At 42.4% G+C, this 27,685-nt stretch overlaps 1 protein-coding gene across 1 annotated transcript in view; it reads left to right on the forward strand.

Moving 5' to 3' along the window:
* LOC106588780 (E3 ubiquitin-protein ligase TRIM71) overlaps nucleotides 1-12,614 on the forward strand; it is a 52,182-nt gene extending 39,568 nt beyond the window's left edge. Inside the window, exons 4-9 of the mRNA XM_014178184.2 lie at nucleotides 2,022-2,126; nucleotides 2,257-2,394; nucleotides 2,633-2,968; nucleotides 3,697-3,858; nucleotides 4,024-4,218; nucleotides 5,781-12,614. Of these exons, the coding sequence (XP_014033659.1) occupies nucleotides 2,022-2,126; nucleotides 2,257-2,394; nucleotides 2,633-2,968; nucleotides 3,697-3,858; nucleotides 4,024-4,218; nucleotides 5,781-6,299 (1,455 nt within the window). The 3' untranslated portion in view covers nucleotides 6,300-12,614. The remainder of the gene's footprint in view (nucleotides 1-2,021; nucleotides 2,127-2,256; nucleotides 2,395-2,632; nucleotides 2,969-3,696; nucleotides 3,859-4,023; nucleotides 4,219-5,780) is intronic.
* The last annotated feature ends 15,071 nt before the right edge of the window (nucleotides 12,615-27,685 follow it).

Below are 27,685 nucleotides of genomic sequence, written 5' to 3' on the forward strand. Positions count from 1 at the left end.
TACATTCAATCAAATCAAATGTATTTATAAAGCCCTTTTTACATCAGCCGATGTCACAAAGTGCTATACAGAAACCCAGCCTAAAACCTAGAACAGCAAGCAATGCAGATGTAGATGCATCATCAAGATACCAATAGAAAATAATAGCAATCTATATTTTCAAAAGCATGTGCGTCTAGTGTTCATATTTCACAACCTCTGCGGGCTTTTGAAGATGCCTATACGCAGTCGAGCAAAGATAATAGACCTACACTTGATTTAGGCTACATTATTGCATGCTAAATGTTTCTGATCAGTGATAGATGAGAAAACTACACCACCTATTTGCCCAGCCAGAGAATTAACCAAATATACAGACGGAGATTCAGTGAAACAAAATCACATTGATGATTAAGACAAGTCACAGGCTTTTGGTCGGGAGTAGAACGAGGTTACTAAGCGACAGAGCGAAGAGCAAAATAATCCACTTGATAAACTACATAACATGCTGGGAAAATGTTCTGATGTGCAGCACTTACCTCAACTTAGCTAACATTTCCACAGCCTAATTGTAGCGTAACCAATATCCAATTGGAGATTCAGTGATTGATTTATCAAGACGAGTCACCACGCTTGTCTCAAAGCAGAGCAAAACGGTTCTGAAATAGCTATTGCTTCAAATGTATTGTAACAATTGGATGACTTTGGGAGTTTCAGTAAGCAACAATTTGATGCCTTCATTTGCATTAGCCTACTTTATTTCAATATTTTCATCAGTGATATTCATCCCGCAGTAATTCTTTATTGATCCATCCAGTTATGGTTAAGAAAACAGTGCATGTGGTGAGCTATGCAAAGAGATGGGTGAAGTGACATGCCTCGCAAAGTTTAGAACTGGTAGGAATATAGTAGTAACGGCGCTGCCTAGCAACCATCAAGAGCGTAGTGCGTGCCAATTTTGCCTCGGCATTACTACTACATTTCATACTAAGCTGTAGGCAGAACTTTACCACAATCATGACTAGGTCGGTTGGCGGCAATACCTTTCATTTATAAAGAGAAGTTGTCGGGATGCTGAAGTTAGTGGAAAAACATCTTGGTTTGAAGGTGTACATGTGTTCCACAGGTCACTATAATCTGTACACCGATTTACATTCTACACTTTTTGTCATTTAGAGCAGGGGTCTTCAAACTTTTCTTGCCCAGAGACCCCCACCAAGGCAAACTAGCTACCCAGGGATCCCTGCCCAGGCAAACCAGCTACTCAGGGAATCCAATCATTTAGAGCAGGGGTCTTCAACCTTTTCTTGCCCAGGGACCCCCACCCAGGCAAACCTGTATGTATTGTCTTCTCACCAGGTGAATGATAATGGCAAGGAGAAGTAATCAACGTCTAAAAATTAATAGATTTGGTAAATAGCTTTTCATTATTTTGACGGAAGAGGAAGTATAAACTCTAACATAGCCTATTAGCTAGAAAGCTAATTCCAAATATATTTTTGCTAAGAGCAGCTGTTTAGCTGGTTAAACAAAAATGTCCAAGTCAAGAAAGTTTACCAAAAACCATGGCCACCAAACCATCCCCAGCTTCCAATTGGCTCATTCATCCTCCTCTCCCCGTAACTATTCCCCAGACCATTGCTGTAAATGAGACTGTGTTCTCAGTCAACTTACCTGGTAAAATAAGGGTTAAATAAATAAATATAAATAATAATTGCTGCGACTGGTACTTGCGGGTGCTTTTTCAAAGCCTATGTCAGATACTGCAGTTAGTGTAATTAGCTTCAATGAGTGTCATTTGATCAATATTAGGAGTTGAGAAATGAAGTGGAAATAATATCTCTCCTCTTTTCTACTCTAGGGTATGTCATTCTGTTGCTATCCCTATTAATAAAATATATATGCAGTAAATCATAACCCTGATTAAGAGAAAAACCGTTTTCACACTACTGGAGGTTGCCCTTACCCAATGAATGAATCTCTCTCTTTACCCTTCTCCCACCCTCCCTCCCCTCTCCTGTTCCCTCTCCCCCCTCTCCCAGGTTGAGAAGATCCGCCAGCTGAAAGCCAAGTCTCTGTACCTGCAGGTAGAGAAGCTGCATCAAAACCTGACCAAGCTGGACAGCACCATTGCAGCCGTCACTCAGGTATGGGAGAAGTTGCATGTCCCCCTCTGTGTGGGGGGGGGCAAGGCGACCAGGTTTTAAATACAATGTCCAAAGGCATTAAAGTCATTATATGCTGTCTGTGTCTCCCCACTTCATAACTTAACATCAGGTGCTGGACGAGGGCCGTCACCTGGACGTACTGCTGGCCAGAGAGCGCATGCTGACCCAGATCCAGGAGCTCAAGTCTCTGAGAGGACTGCTGCAGCCGCAGGAGGATGACAGGTTCATGTTCATGCCTCCAGACCAGGTAAATAACTGCATTATGTTCACTGCCCCTGACCAGAGGAGAGGGGTTAGAGACGTGTGGGCTCTCTGTGCACTCTGAGCCAATGTTATTGACTGTTACAGTAATAGTACAACACTGTTGCCAAATTTCTGGTCTCTTTGGACTAATGGAATTATTGACTTGTCTGCCAATTTCATGTACATCATTTTTCTATATCCACTCGTCCATATTATTGATATGATATTATTATCTCTCCCAGGCCCTGTACATAGCCATCCAGTCCATGGGCATGATCAGTAGCGGAGCATTCGCTACCGTCACCAAAGCTCACGGAGAGGGCCTAAAGACCGCACTCCGCGGCAAGCCTGCCTCCTTCACCGTGATTGGCTACGACCATGACGGGGAGCCCCGCCTCTCAGGCGGTGACGCAGTGTCAGCAGTAGTGATGGCAGCAGTAGATGGTAACCTGTCGGCTGCCGAGGTGTGTGACCACCTGAACGGGTCATACACAGTCAGCTATCTGCCCAAAGCAGAGGGAGAATATCTGGTGTCAGTTCTGGTCTGTAACCAGCACATCATGGGCAGCCCCTTTAAGGTAAAATGTGTAGTATTATTATAGTTACAACAACCAAATAATATATATAACCATCTTAAGCCAGTGGTTCCCAAACTGTGGGGCTGCCTTTTCTTTTTTTACTAAGGAACTCCGTCTTTCAACTTGCTCTTGAAAGTTGTAATAGTAGAATGCACAAGGTGCAATTTATAAATTGGGCAGTGTATCATCAGTTCCTCTTGTCATGTTAGTCATTTCAGACCTCAGAGAGATATTTATAACTTGTCAGAAATGTCCAGATCAAATAGTCCATGTCAGCTAACATTTTTTAGCTAGGTTTTTTAACCCATGTATTTTGTAGTAATGTTTGAGTCTCTCAAATATCACATGAATACACATTAGACATGGCAAAATGTATCAAATTGCTAGATGCAAGAAAATGAGCTTTAAAACTGCAACATTTTCTCTGCAACCAATGATAAAATGTGTAGAATTGCAGGAAATAAGCTTTAAACCTGCAAAAGGTTCTCTTTGCCAACAAGAGGGGTGTGAACCGTTTGTATCATGAACAGTGCTTGTTCCCATAGAAATAGACGTGGCTCATGTGCACGCGCACAGGGGGGGCAGGTATGTTCGCCAATGCTGGGAGGGGGGCCTGAGTGAAAAAGTTGGGGAACCCCTGTCTTAAGCAACAATAAAATAATTCAACTTTAACATTGCAGCAGGTAATTAAGTTACAATGTTAACATTCTCCCTGCCTGTGTTCTAAGGTGCTGGTGAAGTCTGGGCGGAGCTATGGCGCCCTGGGGTCCCCGGTGTCTGCGTTTGGTGGTGAGGGGGAGGGGGAGGGGCAGCTGTGTCGCCCCTGGGGGATCAGCGTGGACAAGGAGGGATTCGTGGTCGTGGCCGACCGCAGTAACAACCGCGTACAGGTGGGTTTCATTCATTTCATGTCGTGGATTGGTTTGGTGTCAGCTGTAATCCTAAGGAGAAATGTTTTTTCTATAGTGAGAGCTGAAGCATTGCGTGTACAGTGGCAACCTAATATCAAGTAAAACAAAACAAAATGTCCTTCTGCTACTACTCCTATGGTCCAGATCTTTAAGCCGTGCGGTGCCTTCTACCACAAGTTCGGCTCCCTGGGTTCTCGCCCCGGTCAGTTTGACCGTCCAGCGGGCGTGGCATGCGACAGCCAACGCCGGATCATCGTGGCGGACAAAGACAACCACCGCGTGCAGGTGTTCACTTTCGACGGGCAGTTCATGCTCAAGTTCGGCGAGAAGGGCACTAAGGTAGAAACTCTCAATCAGATAATATCCAAATCAAATGTTATTTGTCACATACATGTGTTTAGCAGATGTTATTGTGGGTGTAGCGAAATGCTTGTGTTTCTAGCTCCAACACTGCAGTAATATCTTACAAGTAATATCTAACAATACACACAATCTAAAGTAAAGGAATGGAATTAAGAATATATAAATATTTAGACGAGCAATATCAAAGCGGCATAGACTAAGACACAGGAGAATAGGATATAATACTCTATATACATATGAGATGAGTAATGCAAAATATGTAAACATTATTAAAGTGACTAGTGTTCCGTTATTAAAGTGGCCAGTGATTTCAAGTCTATGTATATAGGGCAGCAGCCTCTAATGTGCTAGTGATGGCTATTTAACAGTCTGATGGCCTTGAGATAGAAGCTGTTTTTAAGTCTCTCGTTCCCAGCTTTGATGCACCTGTACTGACCTCACCTTCTGGATGATAGCGGGGTGAACAGGCAGTGGCTCGGGTGGTTGTTGTCCTTGATTATCTTTTTGACCTTCCTGTGACATCGGGTGCTGTAGGTGTCCTGGAGGTCAGGTAGCTTTCCCCCGGTGATGCGTTGGGCAGACCGCACCACCCTCTAGAGAGCCCTGCGGTTGCGGGCGGTGCAGTTGCCGTACCAGGCGATGATACAGCCAGACAGGATGCTCTCAATTTTGCATCTGTAAAAGTTTGTGAGGGTTTTAGGTGCCAAGCCAAATTTCTTCAGCCTCCTGAGGTTGAAGAGGTGCTGTTGCGCCTTCTTCACCACACTATCTGTGTGGGTGGACCATTTCAGTTTGTCAGTGATGTGTACGCCGAGGAACTTGAATCTTTCCACCTTCTCCACTGCGGTCCCGTCGATGTGGATGGGGGGGGGGTGCTCACTCTGCTGTTTCCTGAAGTCCACGATCAGCTTCTTAGTTTTGTTGACATTGGGTGAGAGGTTATTTTCCTGGCACCACACTCCCAGGGCCCTCACCTCCCTGTAGGCTGTGTTATCATTGTTGGTAAACAGGCCTAATACTGTAGTGTCGTCTGCAAACTTGATGATTGAGTTGGAGGCATGCGTGGCCACGCAGTCATGGGTGAACAGGGAGTACAGGAGGGGGCTGAGCACGCATCCTTGTGGGGCCCCAGTGTTGAGGATCTGCGAAGTGGAGGTGTTATTTCCTACCTTCTCCACCTGGGGGGGCCCGTCAGGAAGTCCAGGACCCAGTTGCACAGGGCGGGGTTCAGACCCAGGGCCTCGAGCTTAATGATGAGCTTGGAGGGTACTATGGTGTTGAATGTTGAGCTATAGTCAATGAACAGCATTCTTACACATGTATTCCTCTTGTCCAGATGGGATAAGGCAATCAGTCTCTCTCTCTCTCACACACACACACACACACACACACACACACACACACACACACACACACACACACACACACACACACACACACACACACACACACACACACACACACACTCTTACTTACAGTATATACACACAAACTTTAGAGCTGAACTAATAATGATATTCTACTCTACTCTATTGTAGAACGGGCAGTTCAACTACCCCTGGGATGTGGCGGTGAATTCTGCAGGGAAGATACTGGTCTCTGACACCAGGAACCACCGCGTCCAGCTCTTTGGCCCTGATGGGTCCTTCATCAACAAGTACGGCTTTGAGGGCGCTCTGTGGAAACACTTTGACTCACCGCGCGGCGTCGCCTTCAACCACGAGGACCACCTGGTCGTCACCGACTTCAACAACCACCGTCTGCTGGTGATCCGGCCGGACTGCCAGTCTGCCCGGTTCTTGGGCTCAGAGGGAACCGGTAACGGGCAGTTCCTGCGACCGCAGGGCGTAGCTGTGGACCAGGAGAACCGGATCATCGTGGCTGACTCGAGGAACCACCGGGTGCAGGTATTCGAGCCCAACGGGAACTTCTTATGTAAATTTGGCATGCAAGGGAGTGGCTTCGGACAGATGGACCGCCCCTCCGGTGTTGCCGTGACGCCAGACGGAGTTATCGTGGTCGTCGATTTCGGAAACAACCGCATCCTCAAGTTTTGAAGTTCTAATTACTTTTTGCTTTCTTTCTTTCTCTCACTGTTTTCGCTCTCTGTTTCTCAGTTTGGGAGAGGAAATAAAAGAGAGAGAGAGGAGGAATCAACAGACAGACACACAGAGAGGACAGTTTAAATAGAGAGATGATCAGAGCAGACGGAAATACGTTATTACGAAATTAAGGGAAAACGGATTTGTTGATTATTTTATGTATTTCTTTACATTTAGCTTCAGATTGTGGTATACTGTATGACAAAGGGGACCACTAGTAGGATTGATAATCATTAGTGAAAGTGACAAAGAAAAGATCCGTAATTTCTATTTTTTCTATCTCAACTGCTCAGAGCTCTCTCGCTAAACTCTCCTCAAATCGCCATCTCAGGGACTTTTCTCACTTTTTCTTGAAATATTGAACCCACTGCTCCACCACCTACCTCATCTAGTTCTTTATGAATGTACTCACACTCTCCGAGCAGAGGTCTAGTCCGTCAAGTTTTACAAAGAAGAAAAGAAAGTCTACCTCAATACTGAATTTTATTTAAAGAACAACATAGAAATGTTTTTTTTTTATATATATATATATATATATATATATATATATTTGCACAGGATAAATAGGATTCATGCTGTGCATCTTGGGTAATGTGTTTTGTTGCTGAGAAACTCGGACGCTGTAGTTCTACGCTGTATGTTTTTGTTCTGGTTATAGAAGCCCAACCTGACCTGTAATGTAGTGTAGAGCGTTCAGTGGTGTCATTTCATGTTATCTCAATTTAGGGTAGCTTGTTAGTTAGTAAATCTCTGTTGAGAATTTCCCCCTCATCTCTCAATGTGTAGTGTCATGGCACTGTCAAAAGAAGAAGAGAGGGTTTTATGTAATGCCAAGCCTGTTTAGGCTGAATCAGCGTTAGTTAGTTAGTTAGTTAGTTAGTTAGTTAGTTAGTTAGTTAGTTAGTTAGTTAGCTCAAGTCACAGGAGGAGACTGATGTTGACAAAGGTAAAACTGATCAGTAGAATCAGAAGAATCTCCTTTAAGCTTTACTAGTTTATTGATTATTGATCGCAGCGGAGCTGGGACAGATGCTGTTTGATGATTGGTTGGAATCACGAGGTAGGCATTGTTGTGGGGAGATTGTCCCTGCTGTCCCAAATGATCCTATTATCAATTGAATATTGTTGATTCCCCTGTCAGGCATCAAAGTATTACAGGAATATGTTCATGATTGATTAAGCAAAGCATGCTGGATCTATATATAAGAAAAATAATGAAAATGCAAAAAAAATTGAGTATTTTAGAAGTTTATCAGGAGTTATCAGGATGTTGTATCAGTTATTGATTAGTAATCGTGTCGGAGTGACATCTTGTTGTGAATGATGCAGGTGGAGAACGATGCCTCCATAAAGAGTGCATCTTGAGTGGCAGTCCACAGGACGTGACCGACAGCAGTGAGAGCCAATAAGACATCAGGGTTGGATTGTGTGTTGAATTGTGGGGCATTCCGATTGGCTCTTGGGGCCAACAATTGAATCTAATCCCCTTGTGATGCCACTGCAAAGCCCCTCCCTATTTATTAACTTCCAGTCTGGAATGCTGAAGAGAGAGTGTTCTGGAACATGTGCATAAAAAAAGTTATTGGAAATGTTTTTAAACCATTGTCTTAAACTCAGGGCCGTGAGAGAAAAAAATCTAAAAAGCAATTGAACATGTTTAATTCACTCACAAACTTCATCTGAAAGTTTCAGTATTGATTATTTTAAACCCAAGAACATATTTTAGAACAGTAATCTCAATAAGAAATATGCTAACATGATTGCAATTGCTAGCTAGATAGCTAAAATGGTTCCCTAGCAACAAACATCTTAAGATTTGTGAGAAGATATTTGAGAAGTTCGTAAAATCATTACATCTTAAGATATTGTTGAGGAATTACACTTACAAACTATCTTATTAACTTCTTAGTTTTCTTCTTAAGAAGCTTCTTAAGTTTTTGCGTAAGAAGTGTTTTGTGAATCTGGGACCTGACCTCTAAAAGATGGAGGTATATAGAGCCCAGCTAGTGGAGTCAACCAAAGATAGAATTTCTGCACAACGGCCACCTGTAGGTTTGGCATCTAAAGAACTACAAATTGAAAGAAACACTTTGTTGTTTAATCATTAGTGTTGGAGGTCTAAAACACTCCAACTCTCACCAAAAAGATGCATTCGAAGCACCGTCAATGCGGTCAATGACAGTCCGATGGGGAGAAGAGGAATATAGGGCCAACTGTTGTGAAATATTATTAACATTCACACAGTACTGTAACATCTTGTTGAGACAGGAATCCCAGCCATATAAAACTCAATAGGTTTATGTAGCTTTGATTTTGAAGTACCTTTCAGGCCCACGTCTGAGGAGAATGTTGTAGAAAGGTCTGAAACCAGACCATATCGCACAGCAACCAAAGAGTATCTGTGTGTGATTTCAGTCTAGCATCACCACCTATGTTAACGTGACACTGACTCATAACTCATTTGACTCATAACTAGCATCCCTTATTAGCATTAGCATCTCAGCCTACACAACCATTGAGCGCTAACAGATTCCTGATTTATCACCTCTGAGGTGGAACTGTTAGAGGGTTTGTAAATCCCCCTTTCCCTTGTAACGTTAGCCACTCCCTTAGCATATCCTAGCCTAGCGGTATGGACGCTATTAGTGGGTCGCTGACTGAACTTCTTACCTCAGAGGAAAGAGTAGGCCTGCACTTTCCATCCTAATTTGCATCAACTTTCACATCTCTTCATTCACCTCAACATTTATATACCTCAACTTTCATATTCCTCACATTTACTCATGTGTATCTCAATTCTAACAATTCTAATAAAGCCTACCTCAACCAGTAATTTGCATATACATACTGTTACAGAACCAACATTCTCAGACCTCATCAACATACAAATGTCATTTTGCAAATATACCTCAGCACACATTTGACCTCACACTTTAAATGCCTCATGTTACATACAGTACACATAGGCCTACCTCTCAAGTATGTTGACTAGTAACTTATAAACCTCAAGTCTCTCTTATGGACTGTATACCTTAGACTAACTTAAAGTAAAGTGAAATTAAGTTTTTAACATACCTCATGTTACTTTTACCTCAACTCACAATGTAATACATGTTACCTCACCTGTCAGACCAAAGATCTCCATTTAATTTGAAATTACAAGTTACAAATGGCCTTCGCTCCACACTGTGTCCATGAGTGGGTTGTTTAGAAGTGCGGTGAATTATGCCTTTTAATCATATGGAGAAACCAAATAATGCAGATCTGAGAATTGTGCCAAAAAGATATTTGTGAGAGTTTGGTGCCAAATGGAGTTGGCATCAGAATGACACTGTCATAGACGGAGAATGTCATTGGACCATTATATCCTAGATATGTGTTTAGCGAATCAAATCAGTTGGGGACAGATCCCTGTGCTTTGATTGGATGCACTTAGGAGGGCTGGCCCCCTTTTGCTTTACCTCATTTTGCAGATCAGCAGAGCTGTAACCTGATTGTCCAACAGTGAGAGTGATTGTGATGTCACTGTTGGCTGATTGGCCTTAGAGTCTTAGTGATGTCAGAGGCACATGATCATGTAAGATACCCCTTGTGATTTGTTGCCATGCGTTAGGGGGGAGAGGGAGTGTTCTCTCTAAAGAGTTAAGACGTCCATCTTACTCCCCTTAGATGTACAAGAATGACCTCGAATTTCAGCACAATACACCATTTCTCCTCAGTAAGAAAATGTACAAGTGTGGACTTTAGAGTTAGCTTAGTGTTGGTTGAGGAGGATAGTAATTTATTTTGAGACGAGTCTAAAAGTCAAACTCTTTGACAATGCAAAACTGTGGTGTATAGGAACACATTGAGTGAATAAAATGTTTATTTCACATTAATAAGCCTGTTTATTACACAGCGGAGACGTTAGCACATTAAAGGGCAAGTGAGTTGGAGTCCCCAGACCCTGTTGCTTAGAACCCACAACCGCTTCACCGATATGATCTGTCGATGGGTTTCAGTATTACTATATGAAATGTGTAGTCTGCATCAATCTTTTTTTTAAATTAAGTTGCAGGAAATCAATCTTTTTTTTAAATTAAGTTGCAGGAAATTCTATCTTTAAGATCCTGAGGTCATCACTCTTAAAGAGGAAAAACATGTATTTTAAACTGTTTTGTTCATTGTTTTTATTTTTCATTTGTTGCATGCTTTCAAAATTCTCTACAATGAACCAACGTGTCACAGATAAATGGGTGTTGTAAACTCAGATGGGTGGGTTACTGAATCGGGATGATTTTATCATGATTATATAGCCAAAGATGTGTGTGTGTTAGGAGTACATTGGATGTATTTAACCTTTTGACCTTTGCGAATGTATTTCCTGTTCCCAAGAGGCTCTGCAGAAGCCAATCAGTGCTCTGCTGGCCATGTCTTGAATCCTGAGATGGGGAAAAAACAGCTCAACTCGCCATCCCTTAAAACAGAGATGTAGCAGAGCCGGTTAGTACAACAACAACTTGTAAAGCTGCACAGTCAGTTTCCCCCCCCCAGTGTTTTTTTGCAACCTCATACACTCTCTGTGAAAAGAAGCTAGGTTTATTGACAAGTTTAGCTGCCTAGCATCGCTAGAATTGCTTGATTTCCCCCTCACAATGATATCCGGGAAGTGTGGGGATGTCTTCTGAGGATGTGATTGGTCGCCTGTACTCCTGTTGGGAGGGGGTTTTATTGGCCCCTGTGGTTCTGTCCACCATTTTGTTTCAGGCCTCTCTTAGCTTTAAGAGAAAAGAAAAAGAAGATACTTTTTTTAAAGTGAAACTGCACCAGCTGGAAAGTCTGCAAGGTCTTAGACCTCTGTCAATGATTGTATCATCTTTAAAGAAAATAAAAAATATGAAAAAAAATGTCAAGATAAAAAAAGAAAAGAAACTCAGGTAGTTCTGTGTCCCTACCCTGTGGGTGTCACAGTGTAACATGTCTCCCCAGTGATGCGGGTGTCACAGTGAAACATGTCCCCCCTTGTGATAATGTAGTGAACCTTTCTGTTATGACCTCAGTACTGGTCTCATTGGTCATTTTTCAGGACATTCTTGTTTTGCATTCGCGCTGTGCAAACAATGAGATTTCTATATGGTTCCTGTGCTTTTAAACACCTCTACAGGCATTGTGAGATGTGCAGCACGACTTTGGTAAAGACGGGCTGAACGCGACCAAAAGTTCTCTGCGTGTGTCCGTTTAGCATAGTACACATTAGTTCTCAATCTGGAAAAGAAAAGTATAATTTTTGGGGGGCTTTTTGGATAATCTCCCTCAAATGTACATTTTTATTTTCATGTTTTATTTTTGTTTCATTTTTCAATTGTTTGATAAACACAAAAGAACAAATACTCCAGACCACACGACTCTCTGCAACCCTTTTGGAATGTATTTTTTTTAAGAAAAGGGTTTGTTGGGAGTTCATGTTGATTTTCGATCACACCCTGTCTGTTGCTAGCAGGAACACAGGACAGGACTGATACTGTACTACCACCCAATCAGAGTCTGGAGAATTAGAACGGATGCCACATTGTCATCCAGTGTTCCATGCCAATGATGTTCCAGTGAGCATGCAATTTAGAATGTTATTGTCTTGGAGCTTTTGTGACAATATGGCATCTTTAAGAATTTTAAGTCTCAGTTTATCAACACTTAGAATCTCTGTAAGCCTATTTCTCCAGGGCTTAGTAATGCACAGCTAATTCAACATCACAGCTTTTAACAAGGAGTTGTCCTAACAAGTTGTCTAGAGAAAACAAGGAGTTAACGGCTAGAGAAGTGGCCGTGTCTTAAAATTGTTTTACCCTGTTCTGTCCTGTATCCTGTGTGCGGCAGGTAGTGTGTGTGTGTGTTTGTGCGCTGCATCGTGTTGTTGAACAGAAATCCACTGAATGTATTCTCCTCTCAGTCCACGAGGTAGGAGGAAGGCAGGGACCAGCCAAGTTTAGATGGGTGCTGCTGGCGCTTCCACGCTTCTATATGTGTGTGTGTGTGTGTGGGGGCGCACATCCATGAGTGTTTTGTGTTGGTGTACTTTCGTGTGTGTATGTGCATGCGCATACGTGTGTTTGTGTGTTTCCCCCTCCCACACTGTGGTTGGTGTGGAAGTGCCGATGTCAGGTCTTCAGTCTAAATATGGCAAAGTAGACTATAATATATCGGTTACCTGCTACACTCTGTGTCTTCTGTGGACTTTAAACGTTTCCTATGCAGTTATTTGGTTTACACTTAAATAAACTTGTATTTCTTTGATTTCTGTCTGGAGCTCTTTTTTTCCCTCATAAATTGCAAGCTCTCAAATGATTAAGTGAGAAAGTTTGACCATTGTTATGATTCTTTATTGTTTATTATAATTAAAGAATATCCTTCATTACAAACACTCATGGAGGAATCTCACCCCTTCTGGAGAGAAATGACAGAGCAATGGAGAGAAATGACAGATTCACAGGGCAACATACCTGAACCATGTTCCATAATAGAGCTTGACCACAGACAACATCCTGGAACAAATGAGTGGATGCTGAATGAAGCGCTACGTTGGGGAGAGGTTTGAACATGGACAATGACAACCATCCTCCACAGTTCTGAGTAGGCAGAAGGTTTGTGAGACCATCTAATAATGGTACCTTGATATTGACAAATCTTAAACTCCTACTCTAGTCAAGTTTTTACCTCAACACCTGATTTACTAAACAAAAGGGATCTCAATAGGTGGTACAGGTATGACATGACATGGCACAAGTTGGGGGGGGGGAGCTTTCCTCTTCTGCCATCTATTGCTCCTATATTGTTCCTGAAGCAACGGGGAGGACAATGACCACATCAGACCAACTCCGTGGTTTGCAGTTGTCTAAAAAAAACACAATTTTGCTCAAAATGAAGACAGAAATCCCATCAACTCAACTGAGCCCCTACGTTGTGTATGAGTTAGTATATATTTTTTTCAAAGCGGTCCTTGAACTCTGGTACCCTCTCCTGTTGTGCTGCAGGGGACAGAGCTGCATGCGTGCAAGGTCATATTATTATGGATGTATGTAGGCTGTGCTATTAATCTCATCTCTCTCTCTCCCTCTCTCTTGCAGTCATGTATAAACCATTCATTTTCCCTGTATCTCCATTCAGAAAGCTTTTGGGAAATGCTCATATATGTAACTGATTTAGTGGAGTTCTTGGAAAACAAGAATAGAAGGGAACATTGGGCTTCTAGAACTCTCTGATGGTGCAGCACGGCGTAGACCGCCATCCATCAAACTAGTGTCCAGGTCCCGTGTGGCTCAGTCGGTAGAGCATGGCGCTTGCAACGCCAGGGTTGTGGGTTTGATTCCCACGGGGGATCAGTATGAATAAAAGTATTCAAATATATGACCTCACTACTGTAAGTCACACTGGATACGTCTGCTAAATGACAGTAAATAAAACATGTAGTGGAATGTATATTTTGTACACTGTGCCCCCTAGTGGAGAAAGGGAAAGTTGCAGGACATGTGAATACCCATCCTCAAATCAACTTGGGCCAAATCCTGAAATGCTTGTGTATAACTGGATTTTTTTGTTGTTGCACAAATCTCCTATCAATGTTGTTGCATGATTCAAATACAAGTTATGCATACACATCTCAAGCTGCCTATCCCTTCCCTACCAGACATTGTGTTCATCAACTCTGGTCCAGGGTTAATTCACACCTGATCCAGTTTAATCATCAAACCGTTCAATATGGTGATCAAAAGTGTCTTATTGCTGGGCTGAAGCTAAAGCCTGCACACTTTTAACGGTTCGGAGTAGGTGACCACTGGTTTACTCTGTACCAGCTGTAGTGGTACCAGCTGTAGTTGCCTCTCTCTACAGCTTGATGTCACTATTGCCTTATAGTACATTTAACCAGAGAACGTAACATTTCATACTGTTTCAATGGTACACTTGGGCACACACACAGGCCACACACACACACACAGTCCAGAAAGAGTTTCAGTCACGACTCAGATGCCAGTAGGACACAACGACCCACAATACACCTGGCGAAACCCACCAGATGGTAGTACACGCACCATTAAGTATGACTGCACACACACACACCAATCAACACACTGTCTGTGCGTGCGTGCGTGCGTGTGCAGGCGAGTGTGTGTTTTTTTTGTGTATGTATGATTTTCAGTGTGTGTGTTCTCAGAGGAGCCAATTAGCTGTACAGGGCTTATCTTGTCTACAAAGTGCCAGAGAGATGATCCAGGTTGCTACGCCTGAGTAAACACACACACATTGTCATTCACACACACAGAATCATCCCAACAATCTGTTTGTTGTTCAGCAAGAGGTTTTCTGTTGACAGAGCTACAATGTTCTCATGTCAGACTGAGGGCTCTATTCAATCAGCTCCGTTGTAGCTGATGTCCCCATAGCGGTTGTTTTGGCGGTTTTGGAGATGGAACTGTGTTAGAGCTGTCAAATCCACAAGCGGCTCCTGGCATTTTACCTAAAGTATTATACCTAAAGCATTATACCTAAAACATTATACCTAAAACAGGCATTGCCATTGTTTACTGGGAGATTTGTGATGTTTTATTTGTGCTTCCCATGACTGTGTTTTTGGATTTTAATCTGTGTGTATATATATACATGAATACTTTACGAATACACTGTACAGTGCATTCGTAAAGTATTCAGACCCCATGACTTTTTCCAAATGTTGTTAGGTTACAACATTATTCAAAACTTGATCAACGTTCTTTTTTTTTATCTCATCAATCTACACACAATACACCATAATGACAAAGCAAAAACAGGATTTTTGAAATGTTTGCTTATTTATATACACTGCTCAAAAAAATAAAGGGAACACTTAAACAACACAATGTAACTCCAAGTCAATCACACTTCTGTGAAATCAAACTGTCCACTTAGGAAGCAACACTGATTGACAATAAATTTCACATGCTGTTGTGCAAATGGAATAGACAACAGGTGGAAATTATAGGCAATTAGCAAGACACACCCAATAAAGGAGTGGTTCTGCAGGTGGTGACCACAGACCACTTCTCAGTTCCTATGCTTCCTGGCTGATGTTTTGGTCACTTTTGAATGCTGGCGGTGCTTTCACTCTAGTGGTAGCATGAGACGGAGTCTACAACCCACACAAGTGGCTCAGGTAGTGCAGCTCATCCAGGATGGCACATCAATGCGAGCTGTGGCAAGAAGGTTTGCTGTGTCTGTCAGCGTAGTGTCCAGAGCATGGAGGCGCTACCAGGAGACAGGCCAGTACATCAGGAGACATGGAGGAGGCCGTAGGAGGGCAACAACCCAGCAGCAGGACCGCTACCTCCGCCTTTGTGCAAGGAGGAGCAGGAGGAGCACTGCCAGAGCCCTGCAAAATGACCTCCAGCAGGCCACAAATGTGCATGTGTCTGCTCAAACGGTCAGAAACAGACTCCATGAGGGTGGTATGAGGGCCCAACGTCCACAGGTGGGGGTTGTGCTTACAGCCCAACACCGTGCAGGACGTTTGGCATTTGCCAGAGAACACCAAGATTGGCAAATTCGCCACTGGCGCCCTGTGCTCTTCACAGATGAAAGCAGGTTCACACTGAGCACATGTGACAGACGTGTCAGAGTCTGGAGACGCCGTGGAGAACGTTCTGCTGCCTGCAACATCCTCCAGCATGACCGGTTTGGCGGTGGGTCAGTCATGGTGTGGGGTGGCATTTCTTTGGGGGGCCGCACAGCCCTCCATGTGCTCGCCAGAGGTAGCCTGACTGACATTAGGTACCAAGATGAGATCCTCAGACCCCTTGTGAGACCATATGCTGGTGCGGTTGGCCCTGGGTTCCTCCTAATGCAAGACAATGCTAGAACTCATGTGGCTGGAGTGTGTCAGCAGTTCCTACAAGAGGAAGGCATTGATGCTATGGACTGGCCAGCCCGTTCCCCAGACCTGAATCCAATTGAGCACATCTGGGACATCATGTCTCGCTCCATCCACCAACGCCACATTGCACCACAGACTGTCCAGGAGTTGGTGGATGCTTTAGTCCAGGTCTGGGAGGAGATCCCTCAGGAGACCATCCGCCACCTCATCAGGAGCATGCCCAGGCATTGTAGGGAGGTCATACAGGCACGTGGAGGCCACACACACTACTGAGCCTCATTTTGACTTGTTTTAAGGACATTACATCAAAGTTGGATCAGCCTGTAGTGTGGTTTTCCACTTTAATTTTGAGTGTGACTCCAAATCCAGACCTCCATGGGTTGATAAATAGGATTTCCATTGATTATTTGTGTGTGATTTTGTTGTCAGCACATTCAACTATGTAAAGAAAAAAGTATTTAATAAGATTATTTCATTCATTCAGATCTAGGATGTGTTATTTTAGTGTTCCCTTTGTTTTTTTGAGCAGTGTATATAAAAAAAACTGAAATACCACATTTACATAAGTATTCATACCCTTTACTCAGTACTTTGTTGAAACATCTTTGGCAGTGATTACAGACTCGAGTCGTCTTAGGTATGACGCTACAACCTTGGCACACCTGTATTTGGGGTGTTTCTCCCATTCTTCTCTGCAGATCCTCTCAAGCTCTGTCAGGATGGATGAGGAGCGTTGCTGCACAGCTATTGTCAGGTCTTTCCAGAGATGTTCGATCGGGTTCAAGTCTGGGCTCTGTCTAGGTCACTCAAGGACATTCAGCAACTTGTCCCGAAGCCACTCCTGCGTTGTCTTGGCTGTGAGCTTAGGGTCATTGTCCTGTTGGAAGGTGAACCTTCACCCCAGTCTGATGACCTCAACTGTTGACGTTGAGACTGGTATTTTGCGGGTACTATTTATTGAAGCTGCTAGTTGAGGACAGAGGCATCTGTTTCTCAAACTAGACACGCTAATGTACTTGTCCTCTTGCTCAGTTGTGCACCGGGGCCTCCCACTCCTCTTTCTATTCTGGTTAGAACCAGTTTACGCTGTTCTGTGAAGGAAGTAGTACACAGCGTTGTACGAAATCTTCAATTTCTTGGCAATTTATCGCATGGAATAGCTTTCATTTCTCAGAACAAGAATAGACTGACAAGTTTCAGAAGAAAGTTCTAATGACTCCAACTATAGTTTGTTAACAAGACATTTGTGGAGTGGTTGAAAAAATGAGTTTTAATGACTCCAACCTAAGTGTATGTAAACTTCCGACTTCAACTGTACATACAGTCATTAAAACAACCACTCCACAAATGTCTTGTTTTTCAACCACTCCACAAATGTCTTGTTAACAAACTATAGTTTTGGCAAATCGGTTTGGACATCTACTTTGTGCATGACACAAGTAATTTTTCCAACAATTGTTTACACAGATTATTTAAACTATAACTCACTGTATCACAATTCCAGTGGGTCAGAAGTTTACATACACTAAGTTGACTGTGCCTTTAAACAGCTTGGAAAAATCCAGAAAATTATGTCATGGCTTTAGAAGCTTCTGATAGGCTAATTGACATAATTTGAGTCAATTGGAGGTGTACCTGTGGATGTATTTCAAGGCCTACCTTCAAAATCATTGCCTCTTGGTTTGACATCATGGGAAAATCAAAAGAAATGAGCCAAGACCTCAGAAAAAAATTGTAGACCTCCACAAGTCTGGTTCAACCTTGGGAGCAATCTCCAAACGCCTGAAGTTACCACGTTCATCTGTACAAACAATAGTACGCAAGTATAAACACCATGGGACCACGCAGCCGTCATACCGCTCAGGAAGGAGACGCGTTCTGTCTCCTAGAGATGAACGTACTTTGGGGTGAAAAGTGCAAATCAATCCCAGAACAACAGCAAAAAACCTTGTGAAGATGCTGGAGAAAACAGGTACAAAATTATCTATTCCCACAGTAAAACGAGTCCTATATCGACATAACCTGAAAGGCCGCTCAGCAAGGAAGAAGCCACTGCTCCAAAACCGCCATAAAAAAGCCAGACTACGGTTTGCAAGTGAACATGGGGACAAAGATCGTACTTTTTTGAGAAATGTCCTCTGGTCTGATGAAACAAAAATAGAACTGTTTGGCCATAATGGCCATCGTTATGTTTGGAGGAAAAAGGGGGAGGCTTGCAAGCCGAAGAACACCATCCCAACCGGGAAGCACATGGGTGGCAGCATCATGTTGTGGGGGTGCTTTGCTGCAGGAGGGACTGGTGCACTTCACAAAATAGATGGCATTGTGAGGCAGGAAAATTATGTGGATATTTTGAAGCAACATCTCAAGACATCAGTCAGGAAGTTAAAGCTTGGTCACAAATGGGTCTTCCAAATGGACAATGACCCCAAGCATACTTCCAACGTTGTGGCAAAATGGCTTAAGGACAACAAAGTCAAGGTGTTGGAGTGGCCATCACAAAGCCCTGACTTCAATCCTATAGAAAATGTGTAGGCAGAACTGAAAAAGCATGTGCGAGAAAGGAGGCCTACAAACCTGACTCAGCTGTTAAAATAAAGTGGTGATCCTAACTGACCTAAAACCAGGAATTTTTACTTGGATTAAATGTCAGGAATTGTGAAAAACTGAGTTTAAATGTATTTGGCTGAGGTGTATGTAAACTTCCGACTTCAACTGTATATATTTATTTTGGTATAATGTGTATATTTATGTTGTATTATACAGGGCACATTTGAAAAAGAGACCTAGGTCTCAATATGTCTTTCCTGTTCAAATAAAAGTTAAATAAATATAAATAATTGTCTGCACGGAGTCGCATTAAGAAAAATACCATGCAACCTTGTTTACAAATTCAAGCACTAGAAAGTGAGATGTAATCTACGCCTCGATTAGGCTAATAGAAATCCTCATTATTTTGTTGAAATTTTCAGTTTGCGCATAATTATTTCTATATAGCCTACACTTTCTCATTCTGAACTTCTAACACCAGTGTGACTATTATTAAGAACAGTTGCTCACTAATTTGACAGCTCCAACACCGTTCCGCCTCCAACACCATCAAAACATCAGCTATGTGTGTGTCGGCATTCGCTGGTTAACTCTTGATCTGATTGAATCTAGGCCTGAGTCTTCTCAAGAGCATGTGTGTGCGTGCATGCATGCATGTGTGTTTGTGTGTGGTGTGTTTGCGTGTGTGTGTGTGCGTTCAAGAATACGTGTGTGTGGCATTCACTCCGTTTAAGAAAGTCACACACATCCACAGTAATGTTTACCTGGCTCTCTGGCTGTCAGGTCCTAGTAGCTGATCTCACTGACAACATGATGAAAATACCAGTGAATAACCATCCCTGTAAATGGTACAGAGAGATGTGTCTCATAAAAAACTGAGCAACACTTCTTATGCAATACTGTTGTTGTTCATATATCCCTGGGTACTGTGATATTCTGAGTATTACGCTCACACACAGTATTTGGATTTCAGTTTATCAGAGATGTTTGGTCAATTCCACTGTGACAATATAGTTTAAAGAAGCTACAGTGGCACTGGCAGATGTGACGACAGGAGAGAAGCACAGTTCTGAAAAAGAGAGACAATAGAGAGTACGCAGAGAGCGAGAGTATGGAGAGAGATGGATGGAAGGAATAGAAAGTCGGAGAAGAGTGTTCATGACAGCTGTCGTAGGCTTGACATAACCCTGACGTCGGAGTGTCGTAAGTGTGACATAGATGAAACTTGTAGGACCTGATTGGCCACTGCGCTCTCACAGCATCATCCCACTCAGCCAATGGAGAGAGGAAGGAGGGAGGGAAGGAGGTAGGGAGAGGGGCAGAGTGAGATGGAGAGGACAGAGAAAAAAAGAGAAAGAGAGACATAATCAGACAGCGAGGAAAATAAGAAAAAGAAGAGAGAGGAAGAGAGAAAGCTCCAGGGAGTTGTCTGAGATTTCAACACAAACATTGTTCAAAGCTCCTCTCTGTCCCAGCCAATCAACTGACATTTCTACAATATTGATCAGAGCCCTTTCATAGGTCAGGGATAGCCTTTACCCTTTTCCCAGGTCATGCTTCCTGTGCGGCCAATCCTACCCCTAGCTTCACATCTACATCCTGGCCTTAACCCTAACCCTAATTCTTACATGGGACACTGAACCCCGAGTGGCGCAGCGGTCTAAGGCACTGCATCTTAGTGCAAGAGGCGTCACTACAGTCCTTGGTTTGAAGCCAGGCTGTATCACATCTGGCTGTGATTGGGAGTCCCATAGGGCGGTGCACAATTGGTCCAGTGTTGTTCAGGTTTGGCTGGGGTAGGCCTTCATTGTAAATAAGAATTTGTTCTTAACTGGCTTGCCTAGTTAAATAAAGGTTACACACATCATTCAGGATAGATTTGTCTCTGTGTTGCAAAAAAGCAGTCTGTAGCTATGCTTCCATTAACTTGTCCAGTGATTTTGTTTTGTCGACGTTTAGAAAGTTTGCATTTGCCTGTTACGGTGTGTTTCCATTTACTATCTTGTTTTGATAAAAACAGCTGGACATAATTACATCACACCAAAAACCAAAAAATTGGTGACAGCCTGTATACCCTCCCACCTATCTGTTTCATGTCTCAGTTAGCACACAAAAGCCAGTATGGATAGAATGCAAGAACTTATTAAGATTTGCCATATTCTAATAATTCTCATGTGCCAATTTATAGCCATGGTCCCTGCCATGATGAAACTTACAGTCCTGTGGATTTCAAATAATTGGATGGTGAAAAGCAATGCGAAGAAATTGAGGCATTCTTGATAGTCAAGACAATCCTTGTCCTGCAAAGAAACACTTTTTAAAAACATTTATTTTTACAGTTGAACAAATTCATTTTGCAAGCAGTAGGAATTTAGAATTAAATGTGCAGTGGAGTTTTATAGTTATGCGATGACATCACTTGCCCCGCGTACCTTAAAAATTATTTTGCAATGATAATTTATTCAACAAACAGTTTCATCATAATTTGTTGCAATAAAGTTAGAGCGATCTTTAGAAAATGTTCCTGTATCTGCCGTTTCCAATTGACATGTCGCAATGTTTTTTTGCGACATTGCTTTTGTCGAATAAACCCGGGTCTTTGGAAACCTGCCTAGTAAGACATACAGTCATATCATCTGACACTCTCTGTTCCATCCTGCCATTTTCATGCCTACTGTCCGCCACTCACTACCACAATACAGATGGACACGCACGCACGCACGCACGCACGCACGCACGCACGCACGCACACACACACACACACACACACACACACACACACACACACACACACACACACACACAATGTTTATCTGCATTAGTGACACAGAGCAAAGGAGACAAACAAGGCCGGAGAGAGAGAATGTTCTCTCCTCTTCTCAGTAACGGAAGCTCACCATCTACCTTCCTCCTCTGTGATGAAGGATCCACTGAATCTGAAACAACATTCTACTGACTCTACTGAATCTGAAACAACATTCTACTGACTACTGAATCTGAAACAACATTCTACTGACTCTACTGAATCTGAAACAACATTCTACTGACTCTACTGAATCTGAAACAACATTCTACTGACTCAACTGAATCTGAAACAACATTCTACTGAATCTGAATCTGAAACAACATTCTACTGACTCTACTGAATCTGAAACAACATTCTACTGACTCAACTGAATCTGAAACAACATTCTACTGAATCTGAATCTGAATCAACATTCTACTGACTTGATCTCTCTGTTTGGTACAGTTGATGGGAATAACCAAAAGGTTCATATTGCAATTTTGAAAATTGGAGACTGTACCTACCTTTGAAATGTGGTTACGGGATTTAGGGAATGTAATGCATATGGAAAAGATTCGATACAATACCTCCAATAGAAGTCCAACGTTTTACAAAATATGGCAGCCGATACTGGATAAATGGTCTAGTCCCGCTTCATAACTGGGTTGACGATCTGCTGCTACTCTGTGCTCTACTCCACTCAATATTTATTTTTGGCTTAACTGCGCTGCTTGTAATGACTATATGCTGTCTTCTTATATACAGTTGAAGTCAGAAGTTTACATACACCTTAGCCAAATACATTTAAACTCAGTTTTTCACAATTCCTGACATTTAATCCAAGTAAAAATTCCCTGGTTTTAGGTCAGTTAGGATCACCACTTTATTTTAAGAATGTGAAATGTCAGAATAATAGCAGAGAGAATTATTTATTTCAGTTTTTATTTATTTCATCACATTCCCAGTGGGGCAGAAGTTTACATACACTCAATTAGTATTTGGTAGCATTGCCTTTAAATTGTTTAACTTGGGTCAAACATTTCGGGTTGCCTTCCACAAGCTTCCCACAATAAGTTGGGTGAATTTTGGTCCATTCCTCCTGACAGAGCTGGTGTAACTGAGTCAGGTTTGTAGGCCTCCTTGCTTGCAAGGGCTTTTTCAGTTCTGCCCACAAATTTTCTATAGGATTGAGGTCAGGGCTACTCCAATACCTTGACTTTGTTGTCCTTAAGCCATTTTGCCACAACTTTGGAAGTATGCTTGGGGTCATTGTCCATTTGGAAGACCCATTTGCGACCAAGCGTTTAACTTCCTGACTGATGTCTTGAGATGTTGCTTCAATATTTCCACATAATTTTCCTGCCTCACGATGCCATCTATTTTGTGAAGTGCACCAGTCCCTCCTGCAGCAAGCACCCCCACAACATGATGTTGCAACCCCCGTGCTTCACGATTGGGATGGTGTTCTTTGGCTGTGTCAGAAATAAATAACTTTCTTCTGAACCTCGTCAGTCTATTCTTGTTCTGAGAAATGAAGGCTATTCCATGCGAGAAATTACCAAGGAACTGAAGATCTCGTACACAGACGTCTGTTTCTCAAACTAGGCACTCTTATGTACTTGTCCTCTTGCACAGTTGTGCACCGGGGCCTCCCACTCCTCTTTCTATTCTGGTTAGAGCCTGTTTACGCTGTTCTGTGAAGGGAGTAGTACACAGCGGTGTACGAGATCTTCAGTTCCTTGGTAATTTCTCGCATGGAATAGCCTTCATTTCTCAGAACAAGAATAGACTGACGAGGTTCAGAAGAAAGTTATTTATTTCTGGCCATTTTGAGCCTGTAATCGAACCCACAAATGCTGATGTTCCAGATACACAACTAGTCTAAAGAATGCCAGATGTATTGTTTCTTTAATCAGAACAACAGTTTTCAGCTGTGCTAACATAATTGCAAAAGGGTTTTCTAATGAACAATTAGCCTTTTAAAATGATAAACTTGGATTAGCAAACAACGTGCCATTGGAACACAGGAGTGATGGTTGCTGATAATGGGCCTCTGTACGCCTATGTAGATATTCCATAAAAAATCTGCCCTTTCCACCTACAATACTCATTTACAACACTAACAATGTCTACACTGTATTTCTGAAAAATTTGATGTTATTTTAAGGGACAAAAAATGTGCTTTGTTTCAAAAACAAGGACATTTCTAAGTGACCCCAAACTTTTGAACGGTAGTGTACGTAGCACCGAACTTCCACTCTTAGGGAAGATGACGTCACCAACACTAGGCTACTCTTCTACCTGTACACCATATTTGGGAAACGATGGGGCAGCCATCGTATTTGGGTAGTTAGGGGAGGACGAACCATCTCATAGTAATCAGGTCACTGTGACTCCCGGGCTGGAAACAGGATTTCTAATGATGGGATATGATGGGATACGATTACTGAGAGAACATCAGGTAATGTACCTACTGGTCCAGAGACACACGTCCCACGCACACACAGACATTGGCCATACCCAATCCTGATGATGTCTGAGAATATAGCACAAAGGCCTTATATAACATCTTTCAAAGCAGACAAAGAGAGGAACACTGTGTAATACAACCCTAGTCATCTAGATTTCCTATCACTTTCTTTCCTTCTGAGGTCTAAAGGGATACTTCACTTTTTAGATTTTTTTTGCTTATTTTCAATTGTTTTCTTAATTTTTTTGTGTGTTGTGAGTATTATCCTTGGCTGTTGTTGTTTTGTCCATTTCATAAGTGTTTCATCCATTTTAAAGACATGGTCCAGTACTTTGGCGACTAGTAAGTACTTTTTAAACCTCCCGCTTTGGGCTGGTGGATGTGTCAATGTGAATTTCATAAATGGATAACCTATGAGCAGAATTAATGTCAGAATGAATGTCTTGTCTGGGAGCAAGACGTCAGTGTCTGCGACGGGGCTGGTTTTCTTTTTGTAATCCGTGATTGACTGTAGACCCTGCCACATACGTCTCGTGTTTGAGCCGTTGAATTACGACTCTACTTTGCCACCCCCGTGCTTCACGATTGGGATGGTGTTCTTTGGCTGTGCCAGAAATAAATAACTTTCTTCTGAACCTCGTCAGTCTATTCTTGTTCTGAGAAATGAAGGCTATTCCATGCGAGAAATTACCAAGGAACTGAAGATCTCGTACATCGCTGTGTACTACTCCCTTCACAGAATAGCGTAATCGGGCTCTAACCAGAATAGAAAGAGGAGTGGGAGGCCCCGGTGCACAACTGAGCAAGAGGACAAGTACATAAGAGTGCCTAGTTTGAGAAACAGATGCCTCACAAGTCCTCAACTGGCAGCTTCATTAAATAGTACCTGCAAAACACCAATCTCAATGTCAACAGTGAAGAGGCGACACTGGGATGCTGACCTTCTAGGCAGAGTTGCAAAGAAAAAGCCATATCTTGTGAGGCGTCTGTTTCTCAAACTAGGCACTCTTATGTACTTGTCCTCTTGCCCAGTTGTGCACCGGGGCCTCCCACTCCTCTTTCTATTCTGGTTAGAGCCCATTTACGCTGTTCTGTGAAGGGAGTAGTACACAGCGGTGTACGAGATCTTCAGTTCCTTGGTAATTTCTCGCATGTAATAGCCTTCATTTCTCAGAACAAGAATAGACTGACGAGGTTCAGAAGAAAGTTATTTATTTCTGGCCATTTTGAGCCTATAATCGAACCCACAAATGCTGATGTTCCAGATACACAACTAGTCTAAAGAATACCAGATGTATTGCTTCTTTAATCAGAACAACAGTTTTCAGCTGTGTTAACATAATTGCAAAAGGGTTTTCTAATGATCAATTAGCCTTTTAAAATGATAACCTTGAGTTAGCTAACACAACGTGCCATTGGAGCACAGGAGTGATGGTTGCTGATAATGGGCCTCTGTACACCTATGTAGATATTCCATACAAAATCAGCCATTTCCAGCTACAATAGTCGTTTACAACATTAACAATGTCTACACTGTATTTCGGATCACTTTGATGTTTTTTTAATGGACAAAAATGTGTTTTTCTTTCAAAAACAAGGACATTTCCTAGTGACCCCAAACTTTTGAATGGTAGGGTATGTGCACATGCAAACACACACACACACACTCATAGACGCATGCACAGGCACAGACAGAGACAGAGACAGAGACAGAGACAGCAGACAGACACCGACACCGACACAAACACACACACACAGCCTGACTATCACACCAAGACTAAGTAAAAGAATTGAACCAGACAGAAAAACAGATAGATGCCAGACTGAGCCAGCAGAATTCATTAACCCCTGGTCTATCTGTTGTGAAATGAACCATAGGAGAGCAGGGATGAATCATAGTGTGTGTGTTTAATTACATAGAGTTCCATGTATGTCTCGTCGGGTCAACAGGAAAAGTCGCTGAACTAACGGCAAACAGATTGATGCGTGGGCAGAGACAATTGTGTTGTGTGTGTGTCTGTGTGTGTGTCTGTGTGTGTGTTGCAAATATGTGTTCGTGTGCATTTCTGAACAAAATCTTCAAGTGATATTTTTTATGAAAATATTTGATTATCTCACAAGCACAGTTCAATCAAGCATAATGATCAATGTAAAGTACATGGCAAGGGATTGATTTGAATAAATATAACTTCTAGAGTCATTCTAAACCCCTGCCTCATATTGAGATTTGACATTTCAAATAGGAGTGAGCTTCTAGGTAGAAAATTGTATAAAAAAAACAAAAATTATATTTCGGAATAAATTGTAATTCTTTAATTCTTCGATTGGTCTTTTAATTCATTCATTCCAAATGTATAGAATTGGAATGAAATTGACCCCAACCCTGACCTGCACTGTTCTTACTGCAGTGTGTGTTCTCATTATTAAGCTTTACATGATTCTCTTGCTCCGTCATTTACACGTTATTTCCATAAGACTCATTAGCAAATAGCAAATGTTTATCTAAAATGGATGTTTCCCCCACCTTAATGTAAAATGTGGACTTTCTCATTTTAACTACTCATTTGCCAGGCAACAACAATTCTCGTGGTCCAAACATGACTGTAACAGCTTGAACTGTTCACAAATATGCACATATTTTCATATTCCCCATTATTAACATGAATATTTATCAGGTATATTGACTGTTGGAGTATCTGTTGAACTTTCCAGAACAATTCCAGAACCGGGGTAGCATGACGATCAGAATTGCTAATACACACCCCTAGGATAGCACTAATTCGCCCTCTCTCTCCAGTCACTTTTTTTCTCTCTCTCCCTTTTCTCTTTCTCTCTCTCCCCCCTTTTCTCTCTCTCTCTCTCTCTCTCTCTCTCTCTCTCTCTCTCTCTCTCTCTCTCTCCCCCTTTCCTATCTCTCTCTCTCTCTCCCCCTTTCCTCCCTCTCTCTCTCTCTCTCTCTCTCTCTCTCTCTCTCTCTCTCTCGCCTAAGGCTGCTAATGCCACAGTGGCAAACAACCGAGAGGTAGAAACTAACTCCGTCAGCAGAAGAATACCCACACTCCTTAGGGGGCCCCCCCTTCAGCCACAACAGGTGTGAGGGTCGAAACACGTAGCACACACACACACACATGCATGCATGGACACACGCAACCATGCACGCATGCTACCATTTCTTGCTGTCTAACCCCCTTCTCTCTCTCTCTCACATTGTTCTTTCAGTTTGAATTTCATTGTCTTTGTGTTATGAAAAGAACGATGATAATTGGCTCCAGAGGAGATAGGTCTATCAGAGTCTATTTGATGTGAAAAATGTGATGACTTCAGAGCTTGACTTCATCCCCACAGCCCACAAGCTCTATGTTAATGGTATGAGACTCAGGCCGATCTAACTCTATCTCTTACGCATAGACATGATGAAGTGGTGAATGTACTGTATGTTTCTTCAATATTTCAACGCACACACACACACTCACAGGAACACAGTCGGGTGCACACACACTCACACGCACATAGATAAACATTGGGATGTGCTCAACATTTAAAAGTCATCAGATAATGATATTATAACAGGGTGATACAGAGTGGTGACAGATGGCGGGGTAATGATTTAGTCAATAGCAGTTGAACAAAGCAAACCTGTTCTACTGGGATAACACAGG

Source organism: Salmo salar, chromosome ssa27, assembly GCF_905237065.1.
Source record: "Salmo salar chromosome ssa27, Ssal_v3.1, whole genome shotgun sequence".
NCBI classification, from domain to species: Eukaryota; Metazoa; Chordata; class Actinopteri; order Salmoniformes; family Salmonidae; genus Salmo; species Salmo salar.